The sequence below is a fragment of the Enhydra lutris genome, unplaced genomic scaffold (genome assembly GCF_002288905.1).
Source record: "Enhydra lutris kenyoni isolate GAN:26980312 unplaced genomic scaffold, ASM228890v2 scaffoldscaffold17, whole genome shotgun sequence".
NCBI lineage: Eukaryota > Metazoa > Chordata > Mammalia > Carnivora > Mustelidae > Enhydra > Enhydra lutris.
In genome coordinates this window covers 7,257,020-7,284,373 of record NW_019154101.1, presented here as the reverse complement: position 1 = coordinate 7,284,373, position 27,354 = coordinate 7,257,020, and the positions used below count along the sequence as shown (strand labels likewise).

The 27,354-nt window shown below is 39.9% G+C and overlaps 1 protein-coding gene across 12 annotated transcripts in view; it reads left to right on the top strand.

Annotated features, from left to right (window-relative positions):
• LOC111147511 (adenylate cyclase type 10-like) overlaps window positions 1-18,082 on the top strand; it is a 41,440-nt gene extending 23,358 nt beyond the window's left edge. For 4 of the 12 annotated variants that reach the window (XM_022503538.1, XM_022503541.1, XM_022503539.1 and 1 more), the window contains 13 exons: window positions 633-908; window positions 2,132-2,461; window positions 7,209-7,272; window positions 8,500-8,719; window positions 9,027-9,200; window positions 11,628-11,800; window positions 12,503-12,662; window positions 14,612-14,816; window positions 14,906-15,002; window positions 15,507-15,625; window positions 15,888-16,005; window positions 16,419-16,617; window positions 17,124-17,828. In XM_022503538.1, coding sequence (XP_022359246.1) covers window positions 633-908; window positions 2,132-2,461; window positions 7,209-7,272; window positions 8,500-8,719; window positions 9,027-9,200; window positions 11,628-11,800; window positions 12,503-12,662; window positions 14,612-14,816; window positions 14,906-15,002; window positions 15,507-15,625; window positions 15,888-16,005; window positions 16,419-16,617; window positions 17,124-17,441 — 2,453 coding nt within the window. In that variant the 3' untranslated portion in view covers window positions 17,442-17,828. Of the gene's footprint in view, window positions 1-632; window positions 909-2,131; window positions 2,462-7,208; window positions 7,273-8,499; window positions 8,720-9,026; window positions 9,201-11,627; window positions 11,801-12,502; window positions 12,663-14,611; window positions 14,817-14,905; window positions 15,003-15,506; window positions 15,626-15,887; window positions 16,006-16,418; window positions 16,618-17,123; window positions 17,829-17,850 lie in introns of those variants that run through there. The other 8 variants (XR_002640634.1, XM_022503535.1, XM_022503542.1 and 5 more) reach the window with 8 other exon arrangements.
• The last annotated feature ends 9,272 nt before the right edge of the window (window positions 18,083-27,354 follow it).

The following is a 27,354-nucleotide window of genomic DNA, read 5'->3' as shown; positions in this document are numbered from 1 at the left end:
TTCTGGCACTGCCCAAAGAGTCTTTTAAGAGATTTGTAATGCTACTTGAGTAATATTTTACTTAAGTGAGCCCCTTATTCTCTGGGGCTGACTAATGATTGAAGAGTTTTCTAGTTATTTGATAAAAATTGGGTCCTGTGTTTCCCTTTTTGCATATTCCCATGCTAGAGGAAGCAGTAAGGAAGGAAGGTAATGTGGCTGAGATTTAAGAAAACCTATCTGTGGTGCTAGTAAAGAGACAGTGTTATACATATAACAGGAGTTGAATAGAAAGAGGGCGAAATAAGCTTATAATGATTGATGCGATAAAGAATGGAGAAACCATCAGAATTGAGTAGGCATCATCAGATAGGGGATGTTCTTTTTAGAAATGAGAAAGGTTTTGGTGACCATGGGGAGAATAGTTTCAGTGGTGTGGTGAAAACCTCGTGGTTGCTGTTGGTTGAACAATGAATGGGGAATGAGGACAAATGAGGACTTGGAGAAAAGGCTCTCTTGAGAGGTTAGGGTGAGTGGAGAAGGACAGGACCAAAAGCAAGCCTTTTATTTATTTATTTTTTAAGTGAACAGATTATCAACATAATGTATTCTATGTTTATAGAAAGCTTGTTCACTTCTCCCTCCCTGCCCAGAAATAGCAGTAAACCAGTTGGATCAGTTGAGCCTAGAAGAGCAGTTACTGGTTAAGTGTGCTGCAGTCATTGGTCACTCCTTCCACATAGATCTGCTGCAGCACCTCCTGCCTGCCTGGAATAAAAACAAGCTACTTCAGGTGCTGAGGGCTCTTGTGGATATGCATGTGCTCCGCTGGTTCAACAGGAGTCAAGAGCTTCCTGCCGAGTCAATATTAGTGCCTTCCTCTATCAAAATTATTGAACAAACCAAAGAGGAGGAGAAGAAAAAGCCAGGTGAGGAAGAGCTGCTTCCTTGTTCTTACCTGAACAGGGCGCCTTGGCTGGGGATAGCTGTGTTCAAAAGAACATCAGTATCCTTTATCATGGGCCTCAATTCCCTGAAACTATGGCTAAGAAATGGGGAAAGTGATTATTTTAATCACAAAAGAGCTGTGATCATAGTGAATGAATAACCTGTATTTTTTTATTTTTTTAAAGATTTTATTTATTTATTTGACAGACAGAGATCACAAGTAGGCAGAGAGAGAGGAGGAAGCAGGCTCCCCACTGAGCAGAGAGCCCCATGCGGGGCTCGATCCCAGGACACTGGGATCATGACCTGAGCCAGAGGCAGAGGCTTTAACCCACTGAGCCACCCAGGTGCCCCGAATAACCTGTATTTTTCAGAATTGTCTTAATTCTGAGAATTTTAGCTCCTTGTTAACCCCATGTGTTAAGTATCTGTATCTTGATTTTTGGTTCAGAAAATATTCTCATAATCTTTTATTGGTTTCTAGATATAAATAATAAGAAAGGAATAAACTGTTCCTAATTTTGAACTTTACAAGGAGGATAAACACATCTGGAATTGAAACAGACATGAGCAGAGAAAGATATACATTAAATAGCTTGCAATCTCAAATTCTCCACATGTTAAAATTGTGGCATAGACTACCAAAGCACATATATTCCACAAATAATTTCCCTTTGACTTTGAAATATGTTGGGGCCTTACCTTTGAACAGAGCATTTCTTTCTTTTTTTTTTTTTAAGATTTTATTTATTTATTTGAGAGACAGACAGACAGAACATGAGCAGGGGGAAGGAGGCAGAGGCAGGAGAAGCACACTCCCTCCCTGCAGGACTCGATTCTAGGACCCTGAAATCATGGCGTGAGCCAAACGCAGATGTTTAACCTACTGAGCCACCCAGGCACCCCTGAACAGAGCATTTCTGATGAGTTCATGTTTATAGTAATTTGTAGTCAAAAAGCTCAATTTAGGACAAGCATCTAAGAAATCTATTCAGTGTACTTCTGTACCACTGACCATTTCTTCTCTGTGGTACTTTGTACAAGATATGGTCAATATCATTCTCAGATTTGTGTAATACACTTTATACAGAGGAAATGTAAACAAAATTTTCTTATAAACTAGCAGCATGTGATTGGGAGTTTGCTATTGATAGCATAAAAAGCCTTTAAGGGAGATTCTCACATAGATTTTCCTATATTTCAGATGCTGACTCTCCTCTCAGTCTGCAAGAGGAATTATCCCTACCTCAAACAGGGGTGCTAGCATTTGGAATGCCACTGTTACGAGAAGCTGCTTGGGAGCTGTGGCCCAAGGCACAGCAGATAGCCCTGCACCTTGAATGTGCATGCTTTCTCCAAGATTTGGCCTGCCGCTGTGGGAGCTGTCAGGGGGGCGACTTTGTCCCCTTCCACCGTTTTGCTGTCTGTTCTGCCAAGAGCTACAGTGGGACCTCCCGGTTCTGTAGTTACAAAGATACTGGCTCAGTACTAACACAAGTGATCACAGACAGGTTGCAGCTGCCTTCTCCCCAAGGTAAATCCAGGGAGCAGAAAGAGGACACGTGGGGAGCACTTCTCCGTATTCATGTACTTGGAGTTCTTTATCCAAATGGTGGAATCAGATTAAGGTAGAAAAATAAGCAGAAGAAGCCATTTATCCCTGAATCACCAGAAAGAAGAAAAATGTAATCTCGGAGCTAGAAGGAACTTCAGAAATTGTGCTTGTTTTGGTTGGCAATCTTGGGCAAGTTACCTAACCTCAATTAATTGAGGAAAATAACAATACCAATTTCATAGTGTTCTTGTGAGAATTGAATGAGCTAAAATATATAGTATGCTCTGGATCGTGCCAGGCACGTGGTTAGTGCTCAGTACATTTTAGCTACTGTTCTCCTCCTCCTCCTTCTTCTTCTTCTTCTTCTTCTTCTTATTATTATTATTATTATTATTACTATTATTATTATTATTAAGCTCTGTACACATATATGATACATATGTATGTATCAGATGCTGCGACTAGGTATTAAGAATAAAAAATGAGTAAGCATGGGTCCCTGAAATTATCAGTTTTGGGGTTTGATACAGACATGCAAATAGAAAATTCCAGTACGATATGGTAAAGGCAATGAAAATAGCATACCCAGGCATTGGGGTACCTAGAGAAGGGGCCATTGGCTTAGCCTGAGAAATGAGTAGGAGAAGCTCTCCCTTGAAGGAGATAATGCCAGAAGTGAGAATTTAGGAATAAATATGAGTTGGTTGCTTGAAGAACTTTGCATTATTGGATGGGTGCTCCCTAAAGCTGGTTGCCTTTCTACCACATCCCAAATGAGAGTTCACCTTCTTTGTTTGTCCAGTTATTGGACAGCCCATTTCATTGTCAATAGCTGTAACAAAGCTTCTTTCATCAAGGTGAAGTCTACCTTCTTGCAACTTCACCAGCTTTCCAGAGTTGTGCCCTTTTTTAAAATTCCAGTTAGTTTACATATAGTGTAATAGTTTCAGGTGTACAACATAGTGATTCAGCACTTCCATACCTCACCCAGGGCTCATCATAAGTGCCCTCTTTATTGCCTATTACCTATTCAGCCCATCCCCCAACCCCTTCCCTCTAGTAACCATCAGTTTGTTCTCAGTAGTTAAGAGGCTATTTCTTGGTTTGCCTGTCTTTTTTTCCCTTTGCTCATTTGTTTTGTTTCTTAAATTCCATACGTGAGTGAAATCATATGGTTTATATCTTTCTCTGATTGACTGTTTTACTTAGCATTATACTCTCTGACTCTATCCATGTCATGACAAATGGCAAGATTTCATTCTTTTTTATGGCCAAGTAATATTCCATAGATAGATAGATGGATAGATGGATAGATAGATAAATAGATAGATAAACGGACACATAGATACCACATCTTTGTCCATTCATCAATTGATAAACACTTGGGCTGCTTCCATACTTTGGCTATTGTAGATAATGCTGCTATAAACATCAGGGTGCATGTATCCCTTTGAATAAGTGTTTTTGTACTTTTTGGATAAATACTTAGTAGTGTGATTGCTAGATCATAGGGTAGTTCTATTTTTTTACTTTTTGAGGAACCTCCATACTGTTCTCCATAGTGGCTGCACAGTTTGCATTCCCACCTATAGATGATTCCCCTTTCTCTACAACCTCACCAAGACCTATTGTTTCTAATGTTGTTGATTTTAGTCATTCTGACAGGTATGGGGTGATCTCTCATTGTAGTTTTGATTTGTATTTCCCTGATGATAAGTGAAAACAACACAAAGAAATAGAAAGACATTCCATGCTTATGGATTGGAAGAACAAATATTATTAAAATGTTTATACTAGCCAAAGCAATCTATACCTTTAATGCCATCCCTATCCAAATACCAACAGCATTTTCCACAGAGCTAAAACAAATAATCCTAAAATTTGTATGGAATGACAACAAAAGACCCTGAATAGCCAAAGCAACCTTGAAAAAGAAAAACAAAGCTGGAGACATCACAATTCTGGACTTCAAGTTATATTATAAAGCTATAATGATCAAGACAGTATGGTATCTCAGAGTCCACAGTCTCTCCTGTGGACTCTGGAAAACAATCAGGGTTTTGGAGGGGTGGGTGGTGGGAGATTGGGTGAGACTAGTGGTGGGTATTATAGAGGGCATGTATTGCATGGAGCAATGAATTCTGGAACAGAATAGGTAAAGCTGAAACCCCCCTGACCACAGTGACTCTCCTGGACTATGGCATCTGGTACCCTCATGATTTTCCTCACAGGTCTAACTTTGTGGTCCACTCTCATCTTGTCATAAATTCAATCCAGATATATTCAGGGATTTCCTCTATTAGAAGTAGCTATCAAACTGGGTGGAAAAGAAATTTAAAAAAATAAATAAATAATTTTTAAAAAGACAGTATGGTACTGGCACAAAAATAGACACATAGATCAATGGAACAGAATAGAAAACCCAGAAATGAACCTATACTTATATGGTCAATTAATCTTGGACAAAGCAGGAAAGAATATCCATTCGGAAAAAGACGATCTCTACAGCAAACCCTGTTGGGAAAACTAGACAGCAACAGCAACGTGCAAAAGTATGAAACTGGACCACTTTCTTACACCATACAAAAAATCAATTCAAAATGGACTAAAGATCTAAATGTGAGACCTGAAACCACAAACATCCTAGAAGAGAGCACAGGAATGACCTTTCTGTAAAGCACTTTTTTTTTTTAAAGATTTTATTTATTTACTTGACAGAGATCACAAGTAGGCAGAGAGAGGCGGAGAAGCAGGCTCCCTGCTGAGCAGAGAGCCCAATGCGGGACTCGATCCCAGGACCCTGGGATCATGACCCGAGCCGAAGGCAGAGGCTTCAACCCACTGAGCCACCCAGGTGCCTAGAATGACCTTTTTGACATCAGCCATAGCAACTTCTCTCTAGATATGTCTCCTGAGGCAAGGGAAAATAAACTATTGGGGCTACATCAAAATAAAAAGCTTTAACATTGCAAAGGAAACAACAAAACCAAAAGGCAACGTGCAGAATAGGAGAAGATATTTGCAAATGACATATCTGATAAAAGGTTAGTATCCAAAATATATGAAGATCTTACAAAACTCAGTATCCAAAAGAAAAATCCAATTAAAAAAATGGGCAGAAGACAAAAATAGACATTTGTCCAAAGAAGACATTCAGATGGCCAACAGACACATGAAAAGATGCTTAGTATCACTGATCATCAGGGAAATGCAAATTAGAGTAGCCCTTTCTTTAATATTTGAAGGCAGCTGTTAAGACCTAACCAAATCTCTTTTTCTGCTTTGATAGTAGTTGGTGGTGGTGGCAGCGGAGAGGGATAAGGGAGAGATGGTGAATTTTTGGTGGTAAGGGACTAGAATCAAGAAGTTAATCTTTAATGTCTGCTCTAGCTGTAACATTCTGATGATTCTGTGAAGGTAGACCAATGACTTGGAAAAATTAGTCATTGACTAATGAACTCTTTGGGCATTTGCACTATTGTATTTTCCAAGGAGAAAGAGGAAAGTAACAGTGAATGTCCTGGTCTAGGAAAAAATTAACCTACCATTCATATTTCCTATATGACTTTTTCCTTTTGAGAGGCCAGTGTCAGCTTGAGATTACACAGCCTGATCAGTCTATATGAGAGAGGCTCGAGACCTTCCTGGCACAACCAAACCCTGAGGATACTTCCCAGATTCAGGGCCTCTGTGCATGGCGGTGCACAACAGGTACCGCGCGAATCTAGAGGGCCCTAGACACACCAGCTATGATGTGCGGGTGCCCCTGGAAACTGCGTTGCAGTAGTGCTGCCAAACTCCGGTTTCTTTAGTTACCTTTGTCTCACTTTACCCTACCTTATTTGACATGGTTCAGTATTCAGAGAGCTGGTCCTTTTTTTTTTTTTTTTTTTTTAAGATTTTGTTTATTTGACAGACAGAGATCACAAGTAGGCAGAGAGGCAGACAGAGAGGAAGGGAAGCAGGCTCCCCGCTGAGCAGAGAGCCCAATATGGGGCTCGATCCCAGGACCCTGGAATCATGACCCGAGGCGAAGGCAGAGGCTTTAACCCACTGAGCCACCCAGGCGCCCCGAGAGCTGGTCCTTTTATTTAACACAAGTCCTCCCTATCACAGCTCCCTGGGACCCCTTTCAATCCCATGACCTGTGCTTCTGAGCCCTAATGGTAACATCTCCCCATCATTCCCAGTGTTTGCTTTTTGAGAAGGTAACTGCAGAGGAAGAGTCAGAGCTGAGGGATAAGGGCTGTTTAAGGCCAGTTTAAAGAAAAAGGTAAAGCTGAAACCCCTTGCTGACCACAGTGACTCTCATGGACTATGGCATCTGATGCCCTCATGATTTTCCTCCCAGGTCTAACTTTGTGGTCTACTCTCATCTTGTCATAAATTCATTCCAGATATATTCAGGGATTTCCTCTATTAGAAGTAGCCATCAAACTGGGTAGACATATTCTTTATTCATTTCTCTAGCAAATAAAATTAGGGGCTGGTTTGGGAGGTTTCAGGGGAGTTACTATTTGAATCATAAATACTTGGCATTAAGGAATTTGTAATCTATCATTTTATTTTTTGTATAGGCTAATATTAAACCTAAACTTACCATTTTAACAACGGGATAAGCAGTTAGGTCATGAACTAAGCTTCGGAGGAGAGGTAGTCAGGAATTGGAAATGTTCTCAGTTAATACAAAGATAGATAATGAAAGATAATCTTTTTCTCCCTACAGATAGTTTTCAGTTCCAGACAAAACCATTCAGAAGTCAAGAGACCTTCACAAGTGAACACTGCAGGTAAACGGAGATGGTGAGAGGAGGTACTGGGTGGGGGGGATAGGAAATGAGACACAGGTGACCATCAGACTGGGCCACTCACCTCACCTGCAGACCAGGAAAGCCTCTGACCACCCTGGAGTAGTGATACTTGTACTCAGTCCAGAGTTCAAGTTAACAGAGAATTGGAACGGGAATTTTTGATTCTTTGTAGGGAAATTATTTCTTAGTGTTTAGGAAAAGCTTCATTTAAGAGCTCTCAAATGAATTGTACACATAGCAGATTTTTCTCTGCTATAAATTTGCCTTCTCAATTATGTTTGTCCCCAGATGATATTAAAAAGAATTTAAATTTCCCAATCATGTGCCTCCTGGCTTTCTAATGCCTGGTCTATTGATTTTAAATGTCCCTACCTTGAGTTTACCAGCCACTCTAGAGTTTCCTGTCCTGCTTATCCAACCTGATTTCTTATGGTTTTCAAAGAAAAATCTGTACTCTACATAAATCATCCTCACACTCACCTGTATATCTGTACTCACACAGTTCCCCTTTTTGAAATACTAAGTGGCCTCCACATCCTTCTACTAATCAGAGTATTCCCCATTCTTCAAAGCCCTCCTCAGTTTCCATCTTTTTCAGTCGTTCTGTCTCAGAGAGATCTAACCTCTTTTGAACTCATGGTGTTTGTGGGAAGTGCACTGGACTAGTAGTCAGAGAAGTGAGCTCTAGATTTGGTTCTATTCAGTAGCTGTGAGGTCATTTAAAAGTCACTTAAGCTTTCTAAGCCTTAATTTCCTCAATGGTAAAAGGAACATAGTTTCTGCCTACCTGAAAGACAGTGTTGTTATAGGATGAGATGGTGCTGTATAAAATCAGGTTCAAATGTGTTATGACAAAGTTCAAATATGCCAATAGAGAAATGTATTTATTACTTATTACCTTGTATCATGTTCATGTTTTTATTTCACATGCTGTTAGTTTACTCTTCAGGTGTAGTTGTTTCTCCATTTAATCTGTGAGGTACTTAGATTGGCTTTGGGTTTTTAAAAAATCCTTAATAGGGTTTTGACAGTATAGATCAGGTCCCTGACTTTCAAAAAGTTAGGGAGTGATGGAGGAGAAGGCTAAACACAGAACCGATGAGTCATAAAGGAAAGCTTCCCGGAAACAGTGGCTTGGAGACCTGGGAATGCCCGAGAAGAGTGGTTGCTTTGTGACCACTCTCCACTCTTCTTCTCTGCACAAAGAACAGAGGAAGAGTTCCTGGATCAGGTGAACAGGAAGCTGGCTCAGAGCAGCCCCGACAAAGACATGTTGACCAGAAAGCCCTGTCACTGTGAGGAAATCCTGCAGTTCGTGATCTCACCCCTCACCCAGCACTGCCTGGTCATCGGAGAGACCACATGTGCATTTTATTACCTGCTGGAGGCCGCTGCTGCCTCCTTGGACCTGTCAGAGAATTACATGGTGAGCAAGCTCTGCTCCCAGCCCTTGAGCTGAGCCCTTTCACTTGGGGAATTTGGTGGGGATTTCATACTGTCAGTCAGTTTGGGTGAAAAATGGAGCAAGATAGAGAAAGGTGCTGGAAGGGGTTTAGAAGGAAATACCAAGTGGGAATGTGCTAGTCCGAGAGCACAAACTACTGCCCGCCCTGCCCCTGACTTGCACGTGCCATCCACCTCCCTGTTTCTTACTGTGAGCTCACCGCGATTCCAGTCCCATTCTTGACCTCATCATAACCTTACTGCATCCTTCAACCTCATTGCACCACTAGGTCGTCCGAATCCTAATCCTGTTTCTCCATCCCTTGTCTTGTTCGGAGGCCTTCTTTTATTTGAGGAAGGCAAGCAGTCTTCTGGGCCAGCCCTCAGCATTCTCATTTTTGAAAAAGCACAAGGTGAAGATCTGTCAGTTTGAGGAGGCCACTTTCTGCTGTCTTCGGTCAGAGGTAAAGTCAGGGCAGGGCCCTGAAGTTTGGGTTATTTCTCCTTGAGAGTTACCTTATTATTTCTTTTAAAAATCTTGGTTTTTTGTATGCAGTTGTAAATGTGATAATGCAAGGAAACGTTCTACAAATTCAAAAGATTGCAATACACAATATGGAGAAAATGAAAAGAGCTCCATGCTACCCCCAGCATAGTTAATATTGTGCAAATTCCACCAGATCCACACACATAGGCATATCATTATTATTTTCTGTTGTTTTTAAAATAGAATCATATTCTATATTCTCATTCTTCTGTAGCTGACCTTTATTCTTAACAGTACAGATGGAACATTTTTGCATATTAGTGTACATCCAATCAGTTACAGCTGCCAAGTACTCCATTGTATGCTTATATCAAAGTTTGATCAGTCCCTTCTTCACATGCATTTAGGTTGTCTCTAACTTGAGATTATTTTAAGCTTTCTAAGCCTTAATTTCTACAGGGACAGAATGATTGTAAGTCTATTAGTCGTTTACCCTTATGATCGCATGGCTGACAGGGAGGGCACTCACTGCTGCTGCCCAGCATCATGAGAGAGTATCATACCATATATATATTGCTACCCTAGGAAAAGAGCAAAATTCAGAATACAGTTTCTACTGAATGCATATCACTTTCACACTATTGTGTGAAAGCTAAAACATTGTTAAGTCAAACCATTTTAAGTCAGGAACCATCTGTGTATCAATTTGAATTTTTCCCATTTCTTCACATCCTTATATCAGATATTATCAGTCTGTTTTAAACTTTCTAATCTATAGATGAAAGTTATACTGAAATGTGTATTTCTTAATAAGGTATGTTATTTTTGTATGTTTACCGGTCATTTATTTTTCTGTGAATTGCTTATTCATGTCCTTTGTTAAATGGAGTACATGTAAACTAACTTCAGAACAGCTGGGGAGTGGACATAAACGTGAAGGTGACCATAAGGTACAAACTTCCAGTTATAAGATAAATAAGTCCTAGGGATATCATCTGCAGCATAGTGACTATACTGAACAATGCTGTATTATGTATCTGAAAGTTGCTAAAAGAATAGATCTTAAAAGTTCTCATAAAAATTTTATGTTGGACACCTAAAATTAACACGTTATATATGTCAGTTACAATATCTCAATAAAAAACCATCATGTCATACATCTTAAACTTACACAATGCTTTGTGTCAAATACATCTCAATAAAAGGGGGTGGAGAACATACGTATGAAAGTCTCCCTACACTCAACCCCATCACTCAGCTACTATGTCCCCTCCCTGATGTTATAAATCTTTATGTATTCTACCAGACGGGTTTGGCATACATAAATGTATATGGTCTCCCCTTTCCTTTGTTATATACAAATAGGAACTCTCTATATTCCATTCTACATTTTGCTTTAAAAAATATATATGCCTCATAGATTATTCTGTATCAAAGCAATTTCCTTAGGGAATGAGATTTATATAACAAGTAGAAGCTCTGGGGAAAGCATGCCATGAGACACTCTATTTACAAAAGACATATTGAAGTAAATTTATTTATTGCATAAGAATAACTCAGGACAGCTCAGCAACTTTTCCCAGCCTCACTACTATTAAATCAACAGAACAAAATGTGTTGGGATAATTATCAATTTATACATAATTACTCCATAAAACCATGGGGGATGTTTTGTTAGAGAGCCAAGCTTTAAATTTTTAAAAAATTAAAATAAAAATTAATTTCAATGTAAATTTTAAGATAATCTGGCTAGGAGAGTAAACCTAATGTGTATAATGCCTTTGAATGCTTTGAATGCCAAAGAGAATATTAAGAGTTTTTCATGGTATTATATTATCTGTGTTTCAATCTGAGGTCTTTGAGCAATCCAGAGGTTAAATAATTATTTCTTTCCCTTTATAAGAAGTTGTTGTGCAATCTTCCCAAGATTGTTCTGGAATCACCATAGACTATCACTTTCTTGGAGGATTTAGTCTTAAAACATGAAGAATATGATAACCTCAAGGTAGTTCTTCAGCTCCTACACCCACATACGCTGTGGCAGCATGACCTGACAGATAAGGGATTTGGTGACATTTCAGATCCTTTCAGTGGCATCTGAAACATCTGAGTCTCTGCTGCATGACAGTCCCATCTCAGTCCAGCAGCATTGCTTTCCAAACCACAGCCTTCTCAGTGACAAACATGAGGGAGATGAGAAAAGAGGGTGCTTTCTCCACAATCCTATTTTCTCACTCCTTTACCTGCCTGTGGCCCTACTGGTGCTCATTAGTGTGGCCAGGCCCTGCTGCAGCTCTCTCACTCTAGCGCCTCAGCAGCCCAAGTACTAACGCCAAATGACCAGAGCCTCATCCTAGTACTCTTCCCACATTTACATTACTGTTTCTCATTTTCCCATCTCTAGGTCTGTTTCAACATGGGACAGATCACATTGGCCAAAAAATTGGCCAGGCAAGCCCTTCGACTGCTGAAAAGGAGTTTCCCTTGGACCTGGTTTGGTGTCTTTTTCCAAACATTCCTGGAAAAATATTGGCATTCCTGTTCGCTAAGCCAATCTCCAAACAACTCTAGTGAGAAGTGAGGAGTCTAGTTAAGTCATCCCAGTCCCTTTAGGACCAGAGAACTAAACTAGGATGGGGCCTGGAGTGTTGCCTCTATTGACCTAAGACTCCTCTTTCAAGCCTATAACACTTCCAGTTCTTCTACCTTACTCTCTGAGCCAGTGAAATGTAGCAGAGTGAAGACTCCTTTTGTTTTTGAGCATAGTGTTACTCTGTGTTTTTCAAATAAAGATACATATTACCCTGTCTCTTTCAAATCAAGATACATATATGTATGTGTATATACATGTATACATATATATACATATATGTAACAATATTATTTCTGATATGCATACAAAATATTTCATTGCTACCCAGTTATTGAGCTATAACTTGTAGGAAATATATTCAAAATAGCAATTCAAAGAACAACCCTTTTAAAAACACTTCTTTGAATTTTTTCAATCAAGAGGGATGTTTGGGGGCACCTGACTGACTCAGTAAGAGCACAGGACTCAATCTCAGGGACATGAGTTCAAGTCCCATGCTGGGTCGACTTAAAAAAAAAAAAAAAAAAAAGAGGGATGGTTTAAAAAGTCTTATGGGGATCCCAGGAACATGCCTGAGTTTGAAAGTCTGTAGATGGCCCCCTGATGAATAGATTTGGATTTTTATGGGGAGGGACAGTGGGCACTTGTGCAGACTAAGGACAAACTAAGTGCTCTGTGCTTCACAGCAGTAAGAAGAAGCTGGCAGTCCTACAGCAGCGGGTTCGCTGCCTTTCCTTGCTCTGGCAGCTCTATAACCTGGACACCACAGCCAGCAGCCGCAGGTTTGCCTGCCTTGCCACTCTCATGCAGAAGAATTCTGCTGAGGAATTTGCAAATGAAGCCCAGGTAAGCAAGTCCTTGCTTTACCTCTGGACCTCAGTCAGAAACTTAAAATGCTAGGGAGAGAGATTCTGAGTTTAGCATGGCTCCACAATAACCAGACTCTATAGGACATACTGATTGTATGTTTGAGCAGCATTTCCCATATTGCAGATGAGTTCTTTTAGATGGGTTTTAGATGGGTTTCCAGGCATGGCTGTCTGTGTGTTCCCTGAACTGAATGTCAGCTTTGGTGTGTATGTTCAAAAGAACATTTGACGAGTGGAGGGAGGTAGGGAACAGATCACAGCTTTCATTGGATTCTCAAAGGAGCCCATGATCTAAAGAAGGATTTGAACTGCTGACTTAGGAAAAAAGAAGGAAGGAAAATATCTTCCTAACTTCAGTGTCTGTCTGTCTTATCTTTTTTATCCATCTATTCAATAAATATTTGATGAATACGCATTATGTGCCAGGCACTGATCTTGGTTCCAGGGAAACACACAACAAATCAGTGAAATATATGGAATGTTAGTTGATAATAAATGCAGTGGAGAAAAATTAAATGGAGGCAAGGGGCCATGGGGTTCTGGGAGCTGGACGATGGGGTGCAGTTTTAAACAAGATGGTAGGGAAAGCCTCAGCAAGCAGGTGACATCTGGACAAATATCTGAAGGAGGTGAGAAAGTAAGCCATATGGCTATCAGGGAGAAGAATGCACCGGCAGAAGGCACAGTGGTGCACGAGGCATGCTGTCCGTGTTTGAGGAACAGTGAGGAGGGAAGGAGACAGAACCAGGAGGTGAGTCAGAGATCCAGGAGAGGGTGGATGGCAGATGGTGTAGCCTTGTGGGCCACTATATGGGTTTAGACTTTTACACTACAGAAGATGGGAAGTAAGTGGCAGGTTCTGAGAAGAGAAGTGACAGAGTCTATTTATATTTTAATAGGGTCATTCTGTCTGCTGTATTGAGAATCAACTGAAGGAGGCAAGAGAGGAAGCAGGGAGCCAAGTTAGGAGACTATCCCAACAATATAGGCAAGAGATAGTGGCTCGGATTGTTGTGATGGCAGAGGAAGCAGGAGGAGTGGTCTTCAGTCAAGAGAGAACCAACAGGAGTCACCAAATGGATCATTTCTGGGATGGGAGAGAAAAAGGATTCAAGGATAATCCCAAGATTTGCAATCTGGACTTCTAGAGGAATAGAGATGCTCTTAATTGGGATGGGGCAGTCTGCACAAGGAACAGATTTGGGGAAATACTGAAGCCAGGTTTTAGACATGCTTAATTTGAGGTGTCTATTAGACATCTAGATGGAGATGTTAAGTAGGCAGTTGAACATATGAATGTGGGGTGCATGGGAGTGGTCTGGACTGGAAATAGAAATTCAGGGATTATCGATGTTTAAAAGATCTCCGAGGGAATGAGAAAAGGTCCAAGGACTGAGTTAACAGCTCCATTGTTAAGAGGTCAGGGTCATAAGGAGAAATCAGTAAAAGAAACTGAGCAGTTGCCAAAAGAATATGATGTCCTCAAAACCTAGTGATGACAGTATTTCAAGAAGAAAGTCATCAATGTTGTCAAATGTGCAAATACTTATAATAGACATCTAGGCAGCAGTTCTGAAGAGTTCTAGGGAACAAGTATCAGAGGCCTTCATTAGAGAAAACATTGAAGTATGGTTTGTCCAGTGTCTTGAAGGGGAAGTCTGGGATCAGAGAACAAGAAGGGGGGCAGGTAGAGAAAGTGGTTTGTTTCAAGATCAGGCAGTGGGAATGATCAAATTAGAAGTGTGGGAGCAACAAGGAGTATGTTTTCATAGCAGGAGTTGGGGAGAGTGATAGGGATGCCAGTAGTCCCTGATCATGTGGGCAGCAAGGCACCATAGTGGGCTCTTAGCAAAAAAAAGGGACAAGATGGAAGTATAAGGTGAATGTACAGTCAGAATATTTTGCCGCATGTTTGTTGCCCCACAGGTTGTCTCTACCTATGTGGCCCTATCCCAGTTCTCCCAGAATATGGGTGATAGAGACAAGTGGCTACAGTGTGAGCAGATGGCCATTCAGAAAAGCAGCCTATGTTGGTTCTCCAGGGAGGGATTATTGGCCACAGCCCAGCTCATGCAGGCCTTAGCCTACACCAAGCTCTGCCTTGGCCATCTTGACTTCTCCATCAAGCTGGGTAATGGGGCTTGGAGCTGGTGGGCCTAGGGCTTTTAGAGAAGCCAAGTTCACCACTAGGCCTCATACAATGCTCTTTGACCTCCTTAGGTTTTCAAGCTCATGAGATATGCAGACACCTCAAGAAACCAGCTCTGGAGAATCTGGTTCTCTCAGTTCTCTTCAGATCTGCATTTCTAAAGAAGAAGTATTAAGATCATTTTCTGCCATTTGCATTTGTGGTCTAAGAGGGGAGGATATGGTTTCCCAAGGAAGTTTGAAATGGAGAGGGAGATGCTGTTCCCTTTCTTACAGCCAGGGCTGTCTCTTCTCTATTCATTTCAGGAAGCATTGTCTTTAAGTGTGGGGTTTAGGAATGGAAATGCATATTCCTCCTCCTCCTCTCCCTCTCTTCTGCCTCCCCCTTTTCCTCCCTCTTCTCCTTCATTTCTCCGCAGGGGGTAGGTAATTGCAGTAGCTCAAGAAAGAACCTAGAAACTGGTTCAGGCATTTTCCTACTTCCTTTGCTTAGAGGCAGGTCTGCTTTCAGGCACAGACAACTTCTGTATAAATAGAGATAACTGTATAAATAGAGATAAGGCGAGAAGATCTCTAGGGGATGTTAGGCTACTTTGGAGATAGAAGATCCCCTCCTCTCCTCTACCATCCTCCCCACTTCCTAGCTGGTCCCTGTGGCTCTGTCTCTTGGCAGATTTGATCTATGTGTCCGTGTGCTGGAGAGTCAGTGGGCACTCATTTCCCAGAGTCATGATGTCCTTGGCCTGGCCTGCTTCTATTCTTCTTGCTTAGATCTACTACTCTACGGAAAAGGTAAATCTTGTGCAGGGCTCTGCTATACTCCTGAAGTATTCAGACCTAGATTAGGGCCCTGTGTTTGGAACACAGGTAGTCATGAGGCTGTCCCTTTGTCATATCCGTGATCCTAGCCCCTGGTTTCTTAAAGTCTAGGAACCACATTGTGCCTCAGGGTGTCTGTGTTTCGGATGTTGTCTGTTCCCCTGTACCACATACCTTCTATACCAGTTCCTACACTGACAACTGATCCTAGCCTGGTTACCTTTTCTGTCCACAGGATTGCTATGCCGGTCCTTTGGCGAGTGTCTGCATTTCATTCAACACTGTGAGCACAGCTGCATCCTAAACTCTCAGAGTAATGTCATGCTGGGGGTCCACTCATCTCTGGCCATGTGGTAATGTGGGGTACCAGAGTCTTACTTGGTGGGAAAGGGCAGAAATAGAAACTTAAGAATACCATGGGGTCATTTAAGCTACTGCCTTTTACAAACCCTTTCGGCAGGGCTATTCTGCCTCTGTGCCTTTCTAAAGACCTTTACCTCCCATCCCTCCTATCTTATTAGAAGGTTTCTTTTTGTCCCTGAGCAGGTTTGGGCATAGGTTGAGGGTTAAGTTTAAGGTTACAGTGAAGTGCTGGATAACCCATGGTCTCCATTTAAGTCTCCTTCATGTGAGTTAGTAGCATTGGCCACTGGCCAGCATCACAGTTCTGACTGTCCAGGAGGTCTTAGAGCCTTAAAGCTGTGATGACTCTATGAGAGAGCCACGGTCGGTCAGCAGGGGATGGAGACGAGATTCTTCCCTCCAGGTTTGCCCAGGACTCGCAGTGGAATCTGGTTGAGTACCACATCTCCAAGGCTCGCCAGTTGGTGAAAAGAACCAATGCCTCACTATTTGGTTCACATGGCTTTGTCCGATTCCTGGAGTGCCATGTGCTAATGTTACAAAAAATGCCAGAGGGTGTCTTCTTGCATACTCCCCCAGAGACCCGCAGCCAAACCCTCAAGGTACCTGCTTCTCTCCTGTCCTTCACCTGACACCTAAGTTCTAGTTTGATCTCTCTGCCACCTGCATCTCTCCCTTACTCTTCTCCTTGCTGCCTCTGTCTCTCTTTTCCCAACTCAAACCTTTTTCCTCAACCTAGAAACTCTTTCCACTTACCTCATGTACCCTCCCAGGTATTCTTGCATGGGCCAGGACCAGATTCCCTAACTTTCTTTTGCACAGCTACTACCCAATACCATTAAAATGTTAACACTTAATCCTTCTCAGTGGATGCCCTCTGGCTGAGTTTGACACCTGTCCCTACAGCCCTGCCTTCTGCGTCTAAGGCATTCCAGTTCCCCTGTAGCTCAAAACCAACTCTCTGGGCCTGCTTTGCCATGACTCACTCCTCCCTGCCCCTTGAGCCCTGAGTGAGTATGCTGAGTGGGCACTGTCGTAAGTCCTGGTAGAGTGGAGTGGAGGAAGAAAGTATACATCCTTGAGCTCACAGACTTCCCTCTCCTTTCAGTACTGTAAGGAGTTCTTCTCTCGATGTGTGACCTGCCCAGTCTATCACCAGTGGGTCTCTGAGCTTAAAGCCTCCGTAATGAGATATGGACAGAGAGAATCCATGTCCTCGACTAATACTGCCAGACCTTTTGACACTTGCTTGACCAGGATTTGGATAGAGGGAGAATTCCTGGAGGAAAACAACTCCTTTGGAAGAAATTTAGGAATGCAGAGTAAGCATTCATTCCTGGAACCCTTGTCTGAGAGATGTTGCAAACAGGCTCAGATTCTTACAGTCAAAGGCCGCTCCAAAGAAAGGAGAGACACAGAGCTATAAGGACTTAGTCCTTGCTCTGCAGATAATTATCATCCTTTCACTAGCTCTGGACCCAGCCCAGACAGACAGGGACGTTTTATCATTAAACAGTATGACCCCTTCTCTCAGCCCTTTGTTCCAACATCTGTGACCCCTGGGCATAGAAAGTTCCTCCTTGGTCCCAGCTTAAACAGACAGATTGTTTCCATGGAATATCTGGATGGTCACTAAGGGAGAAAGAAGGCCTTAGCATCCACAGTGTAATTCTATGAAGGTTAATGGTAAAATGTGGGCAGGAAGAAGAGGAAAGAATAGAGTTCCTTACCTCAGAGCTAGCAAATCTCCTCCTTTTCTAGAGCCATAAGTTAGGTTCATAATTGCTGAGGACATTCTTTGGGGTTTGTGATATTGTTTCTGCTCCTGCTTTCAGGATTTGACAGAGTGGCTGATGTCAAGGAGAATAAGGATGAAGAAATTCAAGAATGTGTATGTTAAAAAAAATTATCTAAAGGGACCATGGTTCTCTTGCTGTATATGACACAAAGAAATGACCCAAGTTCTCCTTTTTAAGATACTGTATAGTATACATATTCAGTATACTAGCCTTTTATGGTCATCACTATCTTTAGCTTTATCAAAATAAAAGCCTGTGTTTCTGAAGCATGAAACTTAGATATCTCTTTCTTAACTCTTAACAGTCATTGGCACAACTGAGGCAGAAATTAGAACCAGCAGTAGACTGGAGGCCTGGGAGGCTTTAAGATGAACTGATTGCTTCTTACATAAGGCGACATCCACTAGCAGATGGAAAACACCGCCCTAATACAGAGGCTGTATTTACTTATGGAAAGCCGGCATTATGAGTGCTTTGATGATCTCTTGGCAAGGATGTAGTAATGGGTTCCTAAGAAGTCAAGGAATCTTTTGAGAGGTGCATAGGGCTGTGGGATTCCTTTTCTCTTTTGCACTTTATGACTTGGGGATTCCCATGTGAAACTGAAACTGCCAAGGTGTATATATGACTCTAGCTCTCTTTTTATTCTCCCTTTCTAGAGACGCCACCTTTGTACTTTTATCCATTTGATGGCCTTTCTTACACAGAGCCTGATCTTCCTACTAATTTCTTATACTTTACAACTCAATCATCTAGTGTTCATGGAGTCTGTTAAATAATGTTATGAGAGCTACCAGTTATTGTTCACTTACTCTGTGCCAGCCTAAGTGCTCAAAATACATTCTTTAAATCCTTAAATCAAATCTGTGAAGCATGTACTTTTATTATATCCATATTACAGATGAAGAAACTGAAGCTTAGAAAGATCTTATTCCAGGAAACACAGCCACAAAATGGTGGAGCTGGGATTCTAACTCAAATTTGATTCCAGAGTTTTGCACTAGGCTATAGAAGCTTTCATAGGACCTAGCCTATGGTAAGCTATCCCATACCCAGTCTTCAATATTCTATTCAAATGACCATGATCAGAACTTTAAGGACAGGCAGGGAGGTGTTTGGGAAAAGGAGCCCTGTACTTGGCATTTTAATCATGCCATCTGGTCTGTATATTCCCTGCTCCCCCTCTCCCCCACTGTCCCTTTACCCCGTCCTCTTGTTACCCTCCCTCCACTCCCTCTACTGCCATCCTACTCCCCCTTCCATTCCTCTGTCTCTTACCCCCTTCTTCCTTTGTCCTTCTCACACACTCTCCCCCACTTTTCCTCCCCCACTCCTTTAATTTCTGAGAGGCAATACAGACTAGTGGTAAAGAACAAGGACTCTGGAGCCACACAGCCTGGGTTCAAATTCTAGCTCTGCTACTTACTAGCTTTGTTAATTCTAGCATATAATTCATCTTTTTTATGCTTCAGTTTCCCTTTCTCTAAATGAGGATAAAAACAGAATAAAAGAACATCATCATGCAGATAACATAAATATAAAACACTTAGAACAGTACCTGGCACAAAATAAGCACTCAATAAGTATTAGCTATTATTACCAATTTAATTTTTATGTTTAAATATAGATTATACATTTATGTGGCACAAAATTCAGAAGGAACAAAAGTGTCTAATAGTGAAAGTCTTTCCCATTCCTGTCCTCCAGCCACCATTTCCCCTCCCCAGAACTGATCTGTGTTACCACTTCATCGTGCATCCTTGCAAAATCATCTGTGCACATGCAAGCAGTAGTGTATATTTACTGCACCCGTGGTTCCCACAAAGGCACTACCTAGTCATACTGTGTTGCTCCTTCCTTTTTCCTTTCTTTCTTTGCCATTTGTTTTCCTTTTGGCAATTTTTTAAATTGAGATAGAATTCACCATTTAAAAAGATATACAATTCAAGTGGCTTTTGGTAGATCACAAAGTTGTGCAACCATATCACTGTCTAATTCCAGAACATTTTTATCACCTCAAAGGGAACTATCTATGCCCATTAGCAGTCCCTACCCAGTTCCTTCTTTCTGTCTCTATGGACCTGCCTTTTCTGGACATTTCATATAAATGGAATCATAATATATGCCTTTTATGTCTGACTTCTTCCACCTAGCATAATCTTTTCAAGGTTCGTCCACATTGTAGCATTCCTTTTTATGGTTGGATAACATTCCATTGTAGGGATATACCACATGTCATTTATCCATTCATACCAGCTTATGGATACATGGGTTTCCTCTATTTGACTATTATGAATAATACTGCTATAAACATTTGTGTGCAAGCTCTTGTATGAACATATATTTTCAGTTCTCTTGGGTATATGCCTAGGAATGGAATTTGGGTTATACAGAAACTCTATGTTCAACTTTTTAAGGAACTTTCAAACTATTTTCCAAAGTAGCTGTAGCATTTTACCTTCCTACCTGCAGTATGTGAAGATACCAGTTTTCCACATCCTCACCTCACCAGCACTTGTTATTCTCTTTTTAAAAGATTTTATTTATATATTTTGAGAAAGAGGGAGAGAGAGAGAGAGAGAGCGCAAGCATAAGCATGTTGACGGGCAGAGGCAAAGGGATAGAGAAAATCTCAGGCAGACTCCACACTGATCCTGGACCCCAATGCAGAGATTGATCATATGACCCTGAGATCATGACCTGAGCTGAAACCAGGAGAATGCTCAACTGAGCCACCCACGCATCCTTGCTTCTTGTTTTGATACAGGCATTCTAGTGAGTATGAAATGGTATCTCGTTGTGGTGGTGATTTGCATTTCCTTTATGACTAATGATGTTGAGCATTTTTATGAGCTTATTGACCACTTGTCAGTCTTCTTGGAGAAATGTCTATTGGAATCTTCTGCCCATTTTTTATGGGGTTACATGTATTTTTATTGTGGAGTTTTTAAAAATATATTCTGATACTAGACCCTTATCAGATTTGATTTACACATATTTACTCTCATTCTGTGAATTGTCTTTTCACTTTCATGACAGTATCATTTTGCTGCACAAAAGTGTTATATTTTCATGAAGTACAATTTGTCTGGGTTTTGTTTTTTGGTTGCTTGCACTTTAAGTGTCATATCTTAGAAATCGCAAAGGTTTATGCTTCTGGTTTTTTTCCCTAGGTTTTACATGGTTTTAGCTCTTTTAGATCTTTGATTCATTTTGAGTTAATTTTTGCATATAGTATGAGGTAAGTTTCCAGATTCATTCTTTGCATGTGGATATCTACTTGTCTCAACACTATTTGTTAAAAAAGACTATTCTTTTCCCCCACTTAAATGATACTCTTTTTGATGTATGGTTTTGTTAGATGTTTGGGTCTACTTCTGAACCCTCAGTTCTGTCCCATTGTTCTATGTGTCTGTCCTTATGCCAGTATACACCATCTTGATTGTTGTAGTGTTTTAGTAACTTTTAAAATCAGGAATATGAGTCCTCCAATTGTATTATTTTTTTTTCAAGATTGTTTTAGCTATTCAGGGACCTTTGCATTTCTATATGACTTTTAGGATCAGCTAGTCAATTTCTACAAAAAGGGCAGCTGTAATTTTGACAGGGATTGAGTTGAATCTGTAAGTAAATTGAGGAAGAATTGCTATCTTAACAATATTAAGTTTTCTGATCCATGAAAATGGATCAGACATATTTAGGTCTTTTTAAATTTCTTTCAATGTTTTATAGTTTTCAGTGTAGAGGTCTTGAAATTTTTTGTTAAATTTGCACCTAAATATTTTATTATCCTTATTCTGTTGTAATGGAGTTGTTTTCTTAATTTCATTTTTGAGTTGTTCACTGCTAGTTCATAGAAATAGAACTGATTTTTGTATATTGATTTTGTATTCTGGAACTGCTAAACTCATTTATTAGCTCTGGGGTTGTTGTCGGTTTGTGTGTGTGTGTGTGTGTGTGTGTGTGTGTGTGTGTATTCCTTAGGATTTTATATATTCAAGATCATGTCATCTGCAAATAGAAATAGTTTTACTTTTTCCTTTCCAATCTGGGTGATTCTTGTTTCTTTTTCTTGCCTAATTACACTCTCAAGAACCTGTAGTATTGAATGAAAGTGGCAAGAGTGGACATCTTTGTCTTGTTCTTAGTCCTAGGGACAAAGCTTTTAGTTTTACACCTTTAGGTATGATGTTACCTGTGAGTTTTTTTTTTTTTTTAAACATTTTATTTATTTATTTGAGAGAAGAGAGAGACAGTGAGAGAGAGCATGAGCAAGGAGAAGGTCAGAGGGAAAAGCAGACTCCCCATGGAGCTGGGAGCCTGATGCGGGACTCGATCCCGGGACTCCAGGATCATGACCTGAGCCGAAGGCAGTCGCTTAACCAACTGAGTCACCCAGGCGCCCCGACCTGTGAGTTTTTTGTAGATGCCCTCTGTCAGGTTGAGGAAATTCCCAGCTCTTCCTAGCTTGTTGAGCATTAGTATCATAAGGTATTGGATTTTGCCAAATGCTTTTTCTGTCCTCTGTTGAAAGGATCATGTGGTTTTGGTCCTTTTTTCTATTAATGTGGTATGTCTTAGTGATTTTCATGTGTAGAACCTATCTTGCATTCCAGGGATAAATCCCACTTTGTCTTGGTATATAATCCTTTCTATTTATTGCTAGAGCCTATTCGCTAGTATTTTGTTGAGGATTTTTGCATCTGTATTCATAAGAGATGTTAATCAGTAGTTCTCTTGTCATCTCTTTGTCTGGTTTTTGAATCGAGGTAAAATTGTCCTCATAGAATGAGGGCCTGCCTCTTCTATTTTTTGGAAGGTCTTGAGAAGGATTGGTTTTAAAACTCTTTTAATGTTTGGTAGAATTCACCAGTGAAATCATCTGGGCCTGGGCTTCTCTGTCTGGTAAGTTTTGTGATTATTAATTAAACCTCTTTAGTTGTTATAGATCTATTGAGATTTTCTATTTAATTTTGAGTCAGTTTCAGTAGTTTGTGTCTTTCTAGGAATTTGTCTATTTCATCTAGGTTATCTATTTTGATGAAACACGCTTGTCCACAATTTTCCTTATAATCCTTCTAGTCTCATAAAGTCTGTAGTGCTCCCTCTACTTTCATTCCTCATTTAGTAATATGAGTCTTCTCTTTGTTCTTTTGGCAAAGAAAGTAACCTTAGCTAAGATTTGTCAATTTTGTGGATCTTTTCAAAGAACCAATACTTGGTTTTGCTGATTTTTTCCCCTTTATATGTTCTCTATTTCATTCATTTCTGCTCCAATCTATTATTTCCTTCCTTCCACTTGCTTTGGGTTTAGTCAGCTCTTCTGTTTCTAGTTTCTTCAGGTGGAAAGTTAAGTTGTTGATTTGAGATCTTTATTTTCTTTTAATATAAAGTGTTTACAGCTATAGATTTCCCTCTAAGCACAGACTTTGCTGAATCCCCTAAGTTTTGCTGTGTTATATTTTTGAATTCATTCCTCTTAAAGTATTTATAATTTCTCTTGTGGTTTCTTCTTTGACCCACTTGTTATTTAGAAGTGTGTTGTTTAATTTCCACATATTTGTTAGTTTCCAAAATTTATTTCTGTTATTTCTAATTTCATTCCCTTATAGTCAGAAAGCATACTTTGAATGATTTCAGTCCTTTTAAATTTATTGAGAACATGTTTATGGTCAGATATGTAGTCTACCCTGGAGAATGTTACATGTATACTTGAGAAGAATGTGTATTGCATTTTGCTGTTGTTTAGTGGAGTGTTCTACAGATGTCTATTAAGTCTACTTGGTTTTTACACTGCTGTTCATGTCTACTATTTCCTTGCTGATCTTCCACCTGTCTACCTTGTTCTGCCTATTACTGAAAGTGGGATGTTGAAGTCTACAGTTATTACTATTTGTCTATTTCTCCCTTCAGTTCTGTCAGTTTTGCTTTATGTATTTTGAAATGCTGTTGTTAGGTACATATATATTTATAATTGTTAAATCTTCTTGATGGATTTACTCTTTTACCATTATAAAATGTCCTTTTATCTTAATTCATATAACCACCCCACCTTTAGTTAGTTTGCGTGATATATGTCTTTAGTTAGTTTGCGTGATACATGTTTTTCTATCCTATTACTTGGAACCTACTTGTGTTTTTGACTCTAAAGTTTGTCTCTTATAGGAAGCATGTAGTTGGATCATGAGTTTTTTTAATACATTCTGCCAATCTCTGCCTTTTAACTGTAATGTTTATTTACATTCAGATTAATTACTGATAAGATAGGATTTATGTCTGCCATCTTATTATTTGTTTTCTACATGTCTGATGTCTTGTTTCCTTCTCTTTCTCCACTCTTTCATTATATTAAATACACAATTTAAATTTAATTTTAATTCCCTTGTCATTTCTTTTACTATATTTGTGAGGGTTTTTCTTTCCTTGCTATAGGGATTACAATTAACATTTTAATTTAAAACAATCCAGTTCTTATTTATACCAGCTTAATTTCAACAATATACAAAAACTTTGATCCTGTATAGCTCCATTCCCTCCCCACTCTTTCATATTATAAATGTCATAAAAGTTATATCTTAATAAATCATGTGCCTGTCAACACATATATGTAAATGCTACTTTATGAATACTGCTTTATGTGCTTTAAATGAGCTACAAGGGAGGGAAAGCCAATTTTCTTAAGTAAAGATTCTTTGGGTTGATGCAAGCCATTGGTTTCCAGAGTTCTAAAAAAGTTGATTCTGGCTATTTTTGCCAGTTTTCTTGTTGCTTTTATGGAACAGAGAATTTTTTTATAGAGAAAGAAAGCAAGCAGAGGGAGGGTAGGGGCAGAGAGAGAGAGAGGGAGAAAGAGAATCCTAAGCAGGTTCCATGCTCAGCAGAGCCCAATGCAGGGCTCAGTCTCAGAACCCTGAAATCATGACCTGAGCTGAAATCAAGAATGAGATGCTTAACCAACCGAGCTATCCAGGCACCTCTAGAAGAGAGAATTTAAGGAGTTGTTATGTTTAAGCACGTGTTAGGATGAGCACCATGTATTATATGTAAGTGATGAATCACTAAATTCTACTCCTGAAACCAGTATTACACTATATATTAACTAAGTAGAATTTACATAAAAATTTGGGGGAAAAAAGTATTTTCTGAGTTCTTCAACCATTTTCTTTTAAATCGTTCTCAGTGTACTTTTAATTTGCATTTCCCTTAGATTAAGTTAAACATCTTTACTATGTTTATATTTCCTGTTTTGTGAGCTATCTGTATATATCCTATTAAGTATTTGTTTTCTAATTGATTTGTAGGAGTTAGAGAAATGAGGTCTCTGCCTTTGTATGAGTTGCAGAACTTTTCCTCATTTTGTGTTTTATCTTTATTGTGCTTTTGTAGTGGAGAAAAAGATATCAGTCTTTTCTTGTTTTAATGTATCAATTACATTATGGCTTCTGAGTTTTGTATAATACTTTAAAGAACATTTTCCTCTCTAAGATTATTTTAACTATTCCCCCATGGTCTTTCAAATATTTTTTAAAAATCAACTTTATCAAAATGTAATTTACATACAAGAAAGTGCACCTATTTTAATGATGGGTTTTGACAAACATATACACCCACATAACCACTACCACAATCATGATAGAAGATATTTCAGTCACCCCAAAAACTTATTTCAGCCTCTCTACATTCATTATCCCCACCCCAGGCACACCACCAACACAAAATACTCTCATTTTTTTCATTGTCTTTATATCTGTGATTATTTTCCCCTTGTTATTTATTTGAGTAAGTTAGTTAACACTCTCTCTTTTATTTCATTTCATTTCAAAGAATAAGCTCTTTTATTTATGTATTATACAATTTTCCTCCTTTAAAATGAACTAGCAATTTGAGTAAGATGCTTAATTCTTGTTGAGGGTGTGACTTTTCCTCTGAGAACTTCTTTAGCTGCATTCCAAAGGTTCTGATATGAAGCAATGGCCTTGTCATGTCACCTGCATTTTCTTTGCTTTGTTTTCCTATGTTTCTTATGATAAAATTTAGAAGATCTGTATTTTCATCTCAGAAGTTACAGTTATAACTGAGAAATTCTGTTTGGTATTCATAGACTTTAACCATGAGCATTGATGGAATTAATATATTTCCCTTTCCTCCTTCCCTCTTCTCCACCAGCCAGTTGATCTTAGTATTTTCCTTTGTGTTATTAAATATACTTTTACTTCTGTCAGGCTCTAAAAAGTTCAAACTACATTCAGACCAGAGTAACTTTTTCCCAGATGGGTTCTTTTTAAATTTTATCCTTCCCTTTAAATTTTATCCTTCCCTACCCTCATTGCCTCTCTTCCCCAGCAGGGAAGTCCCCAGTTATCTTAGCCAGGGAAAATAAGGGCTTAGTTGATTGGTGGGCAGCTGCCACCTCCACAAGGAACAGTAATAAATTTGTGTTATGTCACAGGCTGAGACTCTATCAGGGGAAGCTCAGAACATCCTGCCAGAGCTCCCTGAAAATAGCATCACTAGGCCTACCCAGCTGGAGCCCAGGGTACATGCTCTGCCTGTCCTTTCTCGGGTACCTAGACCAAACTCAGGGCCTCTCCAGATGGTGAAAAACACTTTAGGCCTAGCTCTCCATGACTGTAAGAAAAATAATTTCCCGAGCACCCCCTTCTCTCCATTTGTCTTTCATCTCAATATGGGCCGATAGTTTCAAACTGAACAGTTTCATAAGAAATCCTCGCAGACATCTTAAAGGCCCTTCCACCCCCAGCCTCGACTAGCTTTCATTTACACTTGGCAGTGACCACACCTTTACCATTCATTCCCCTTCTTCCCTTGCCATGCCCTTTCTCCACTGGGCTCTTTCCAGGCTCCAGATTTCAGGCCAAAGAGTACAGTGCTACCAGATGTCCACCCACTTGAGAACTAGCTCTGATAAACATGTCTGCAGAGGTCTTTTATCTCCTGGCGCTTGAAAATCCTTGGTCTTGCCAAGGGATAGGCTTGGGATTTACTTCAGTTTCTGATCTTACTCCTGTTTTATTTATTTTTTATTTAAATTCAGTGTAGTTAACATATAGTGTATTATTTAGTGATTCATTGGTTGCATGTAACACCCAAATTAGTTCAAGTGCCCTCCTTAATGCCCATCATCCAGTTACCCAATCCACCCACTCACCTACCCCCGCCAACCCTCACTATGTTCCCTTAACATCACTCCTATTTCTTTTCAGCTCCATCTCTCTCACCACATCTGTCCTGAGTCTCCTTTCACTCATATTATCCCATTCCTCCCATGTGTTGTCACATCAGAAAATGCCGCCTATTTACAAGGTGCAGAGCAGAAGGCAAAAGAGGTCTCTAGACTAAAGCCAATGGATCTATAATTTAGGTACCGTGAAAAAGGTAGGAAATACTTCTGAAGAAGGCTTCTTAGTGTCCCTTGAATCAAACTCCATCATAGTATTCTGACCAGAGAAGGAAACCTTGTCCCTACTGGCAGAACAGGCAGGAGATCGTGCAGCACAAACCCTGGACCAGAACCTTCAG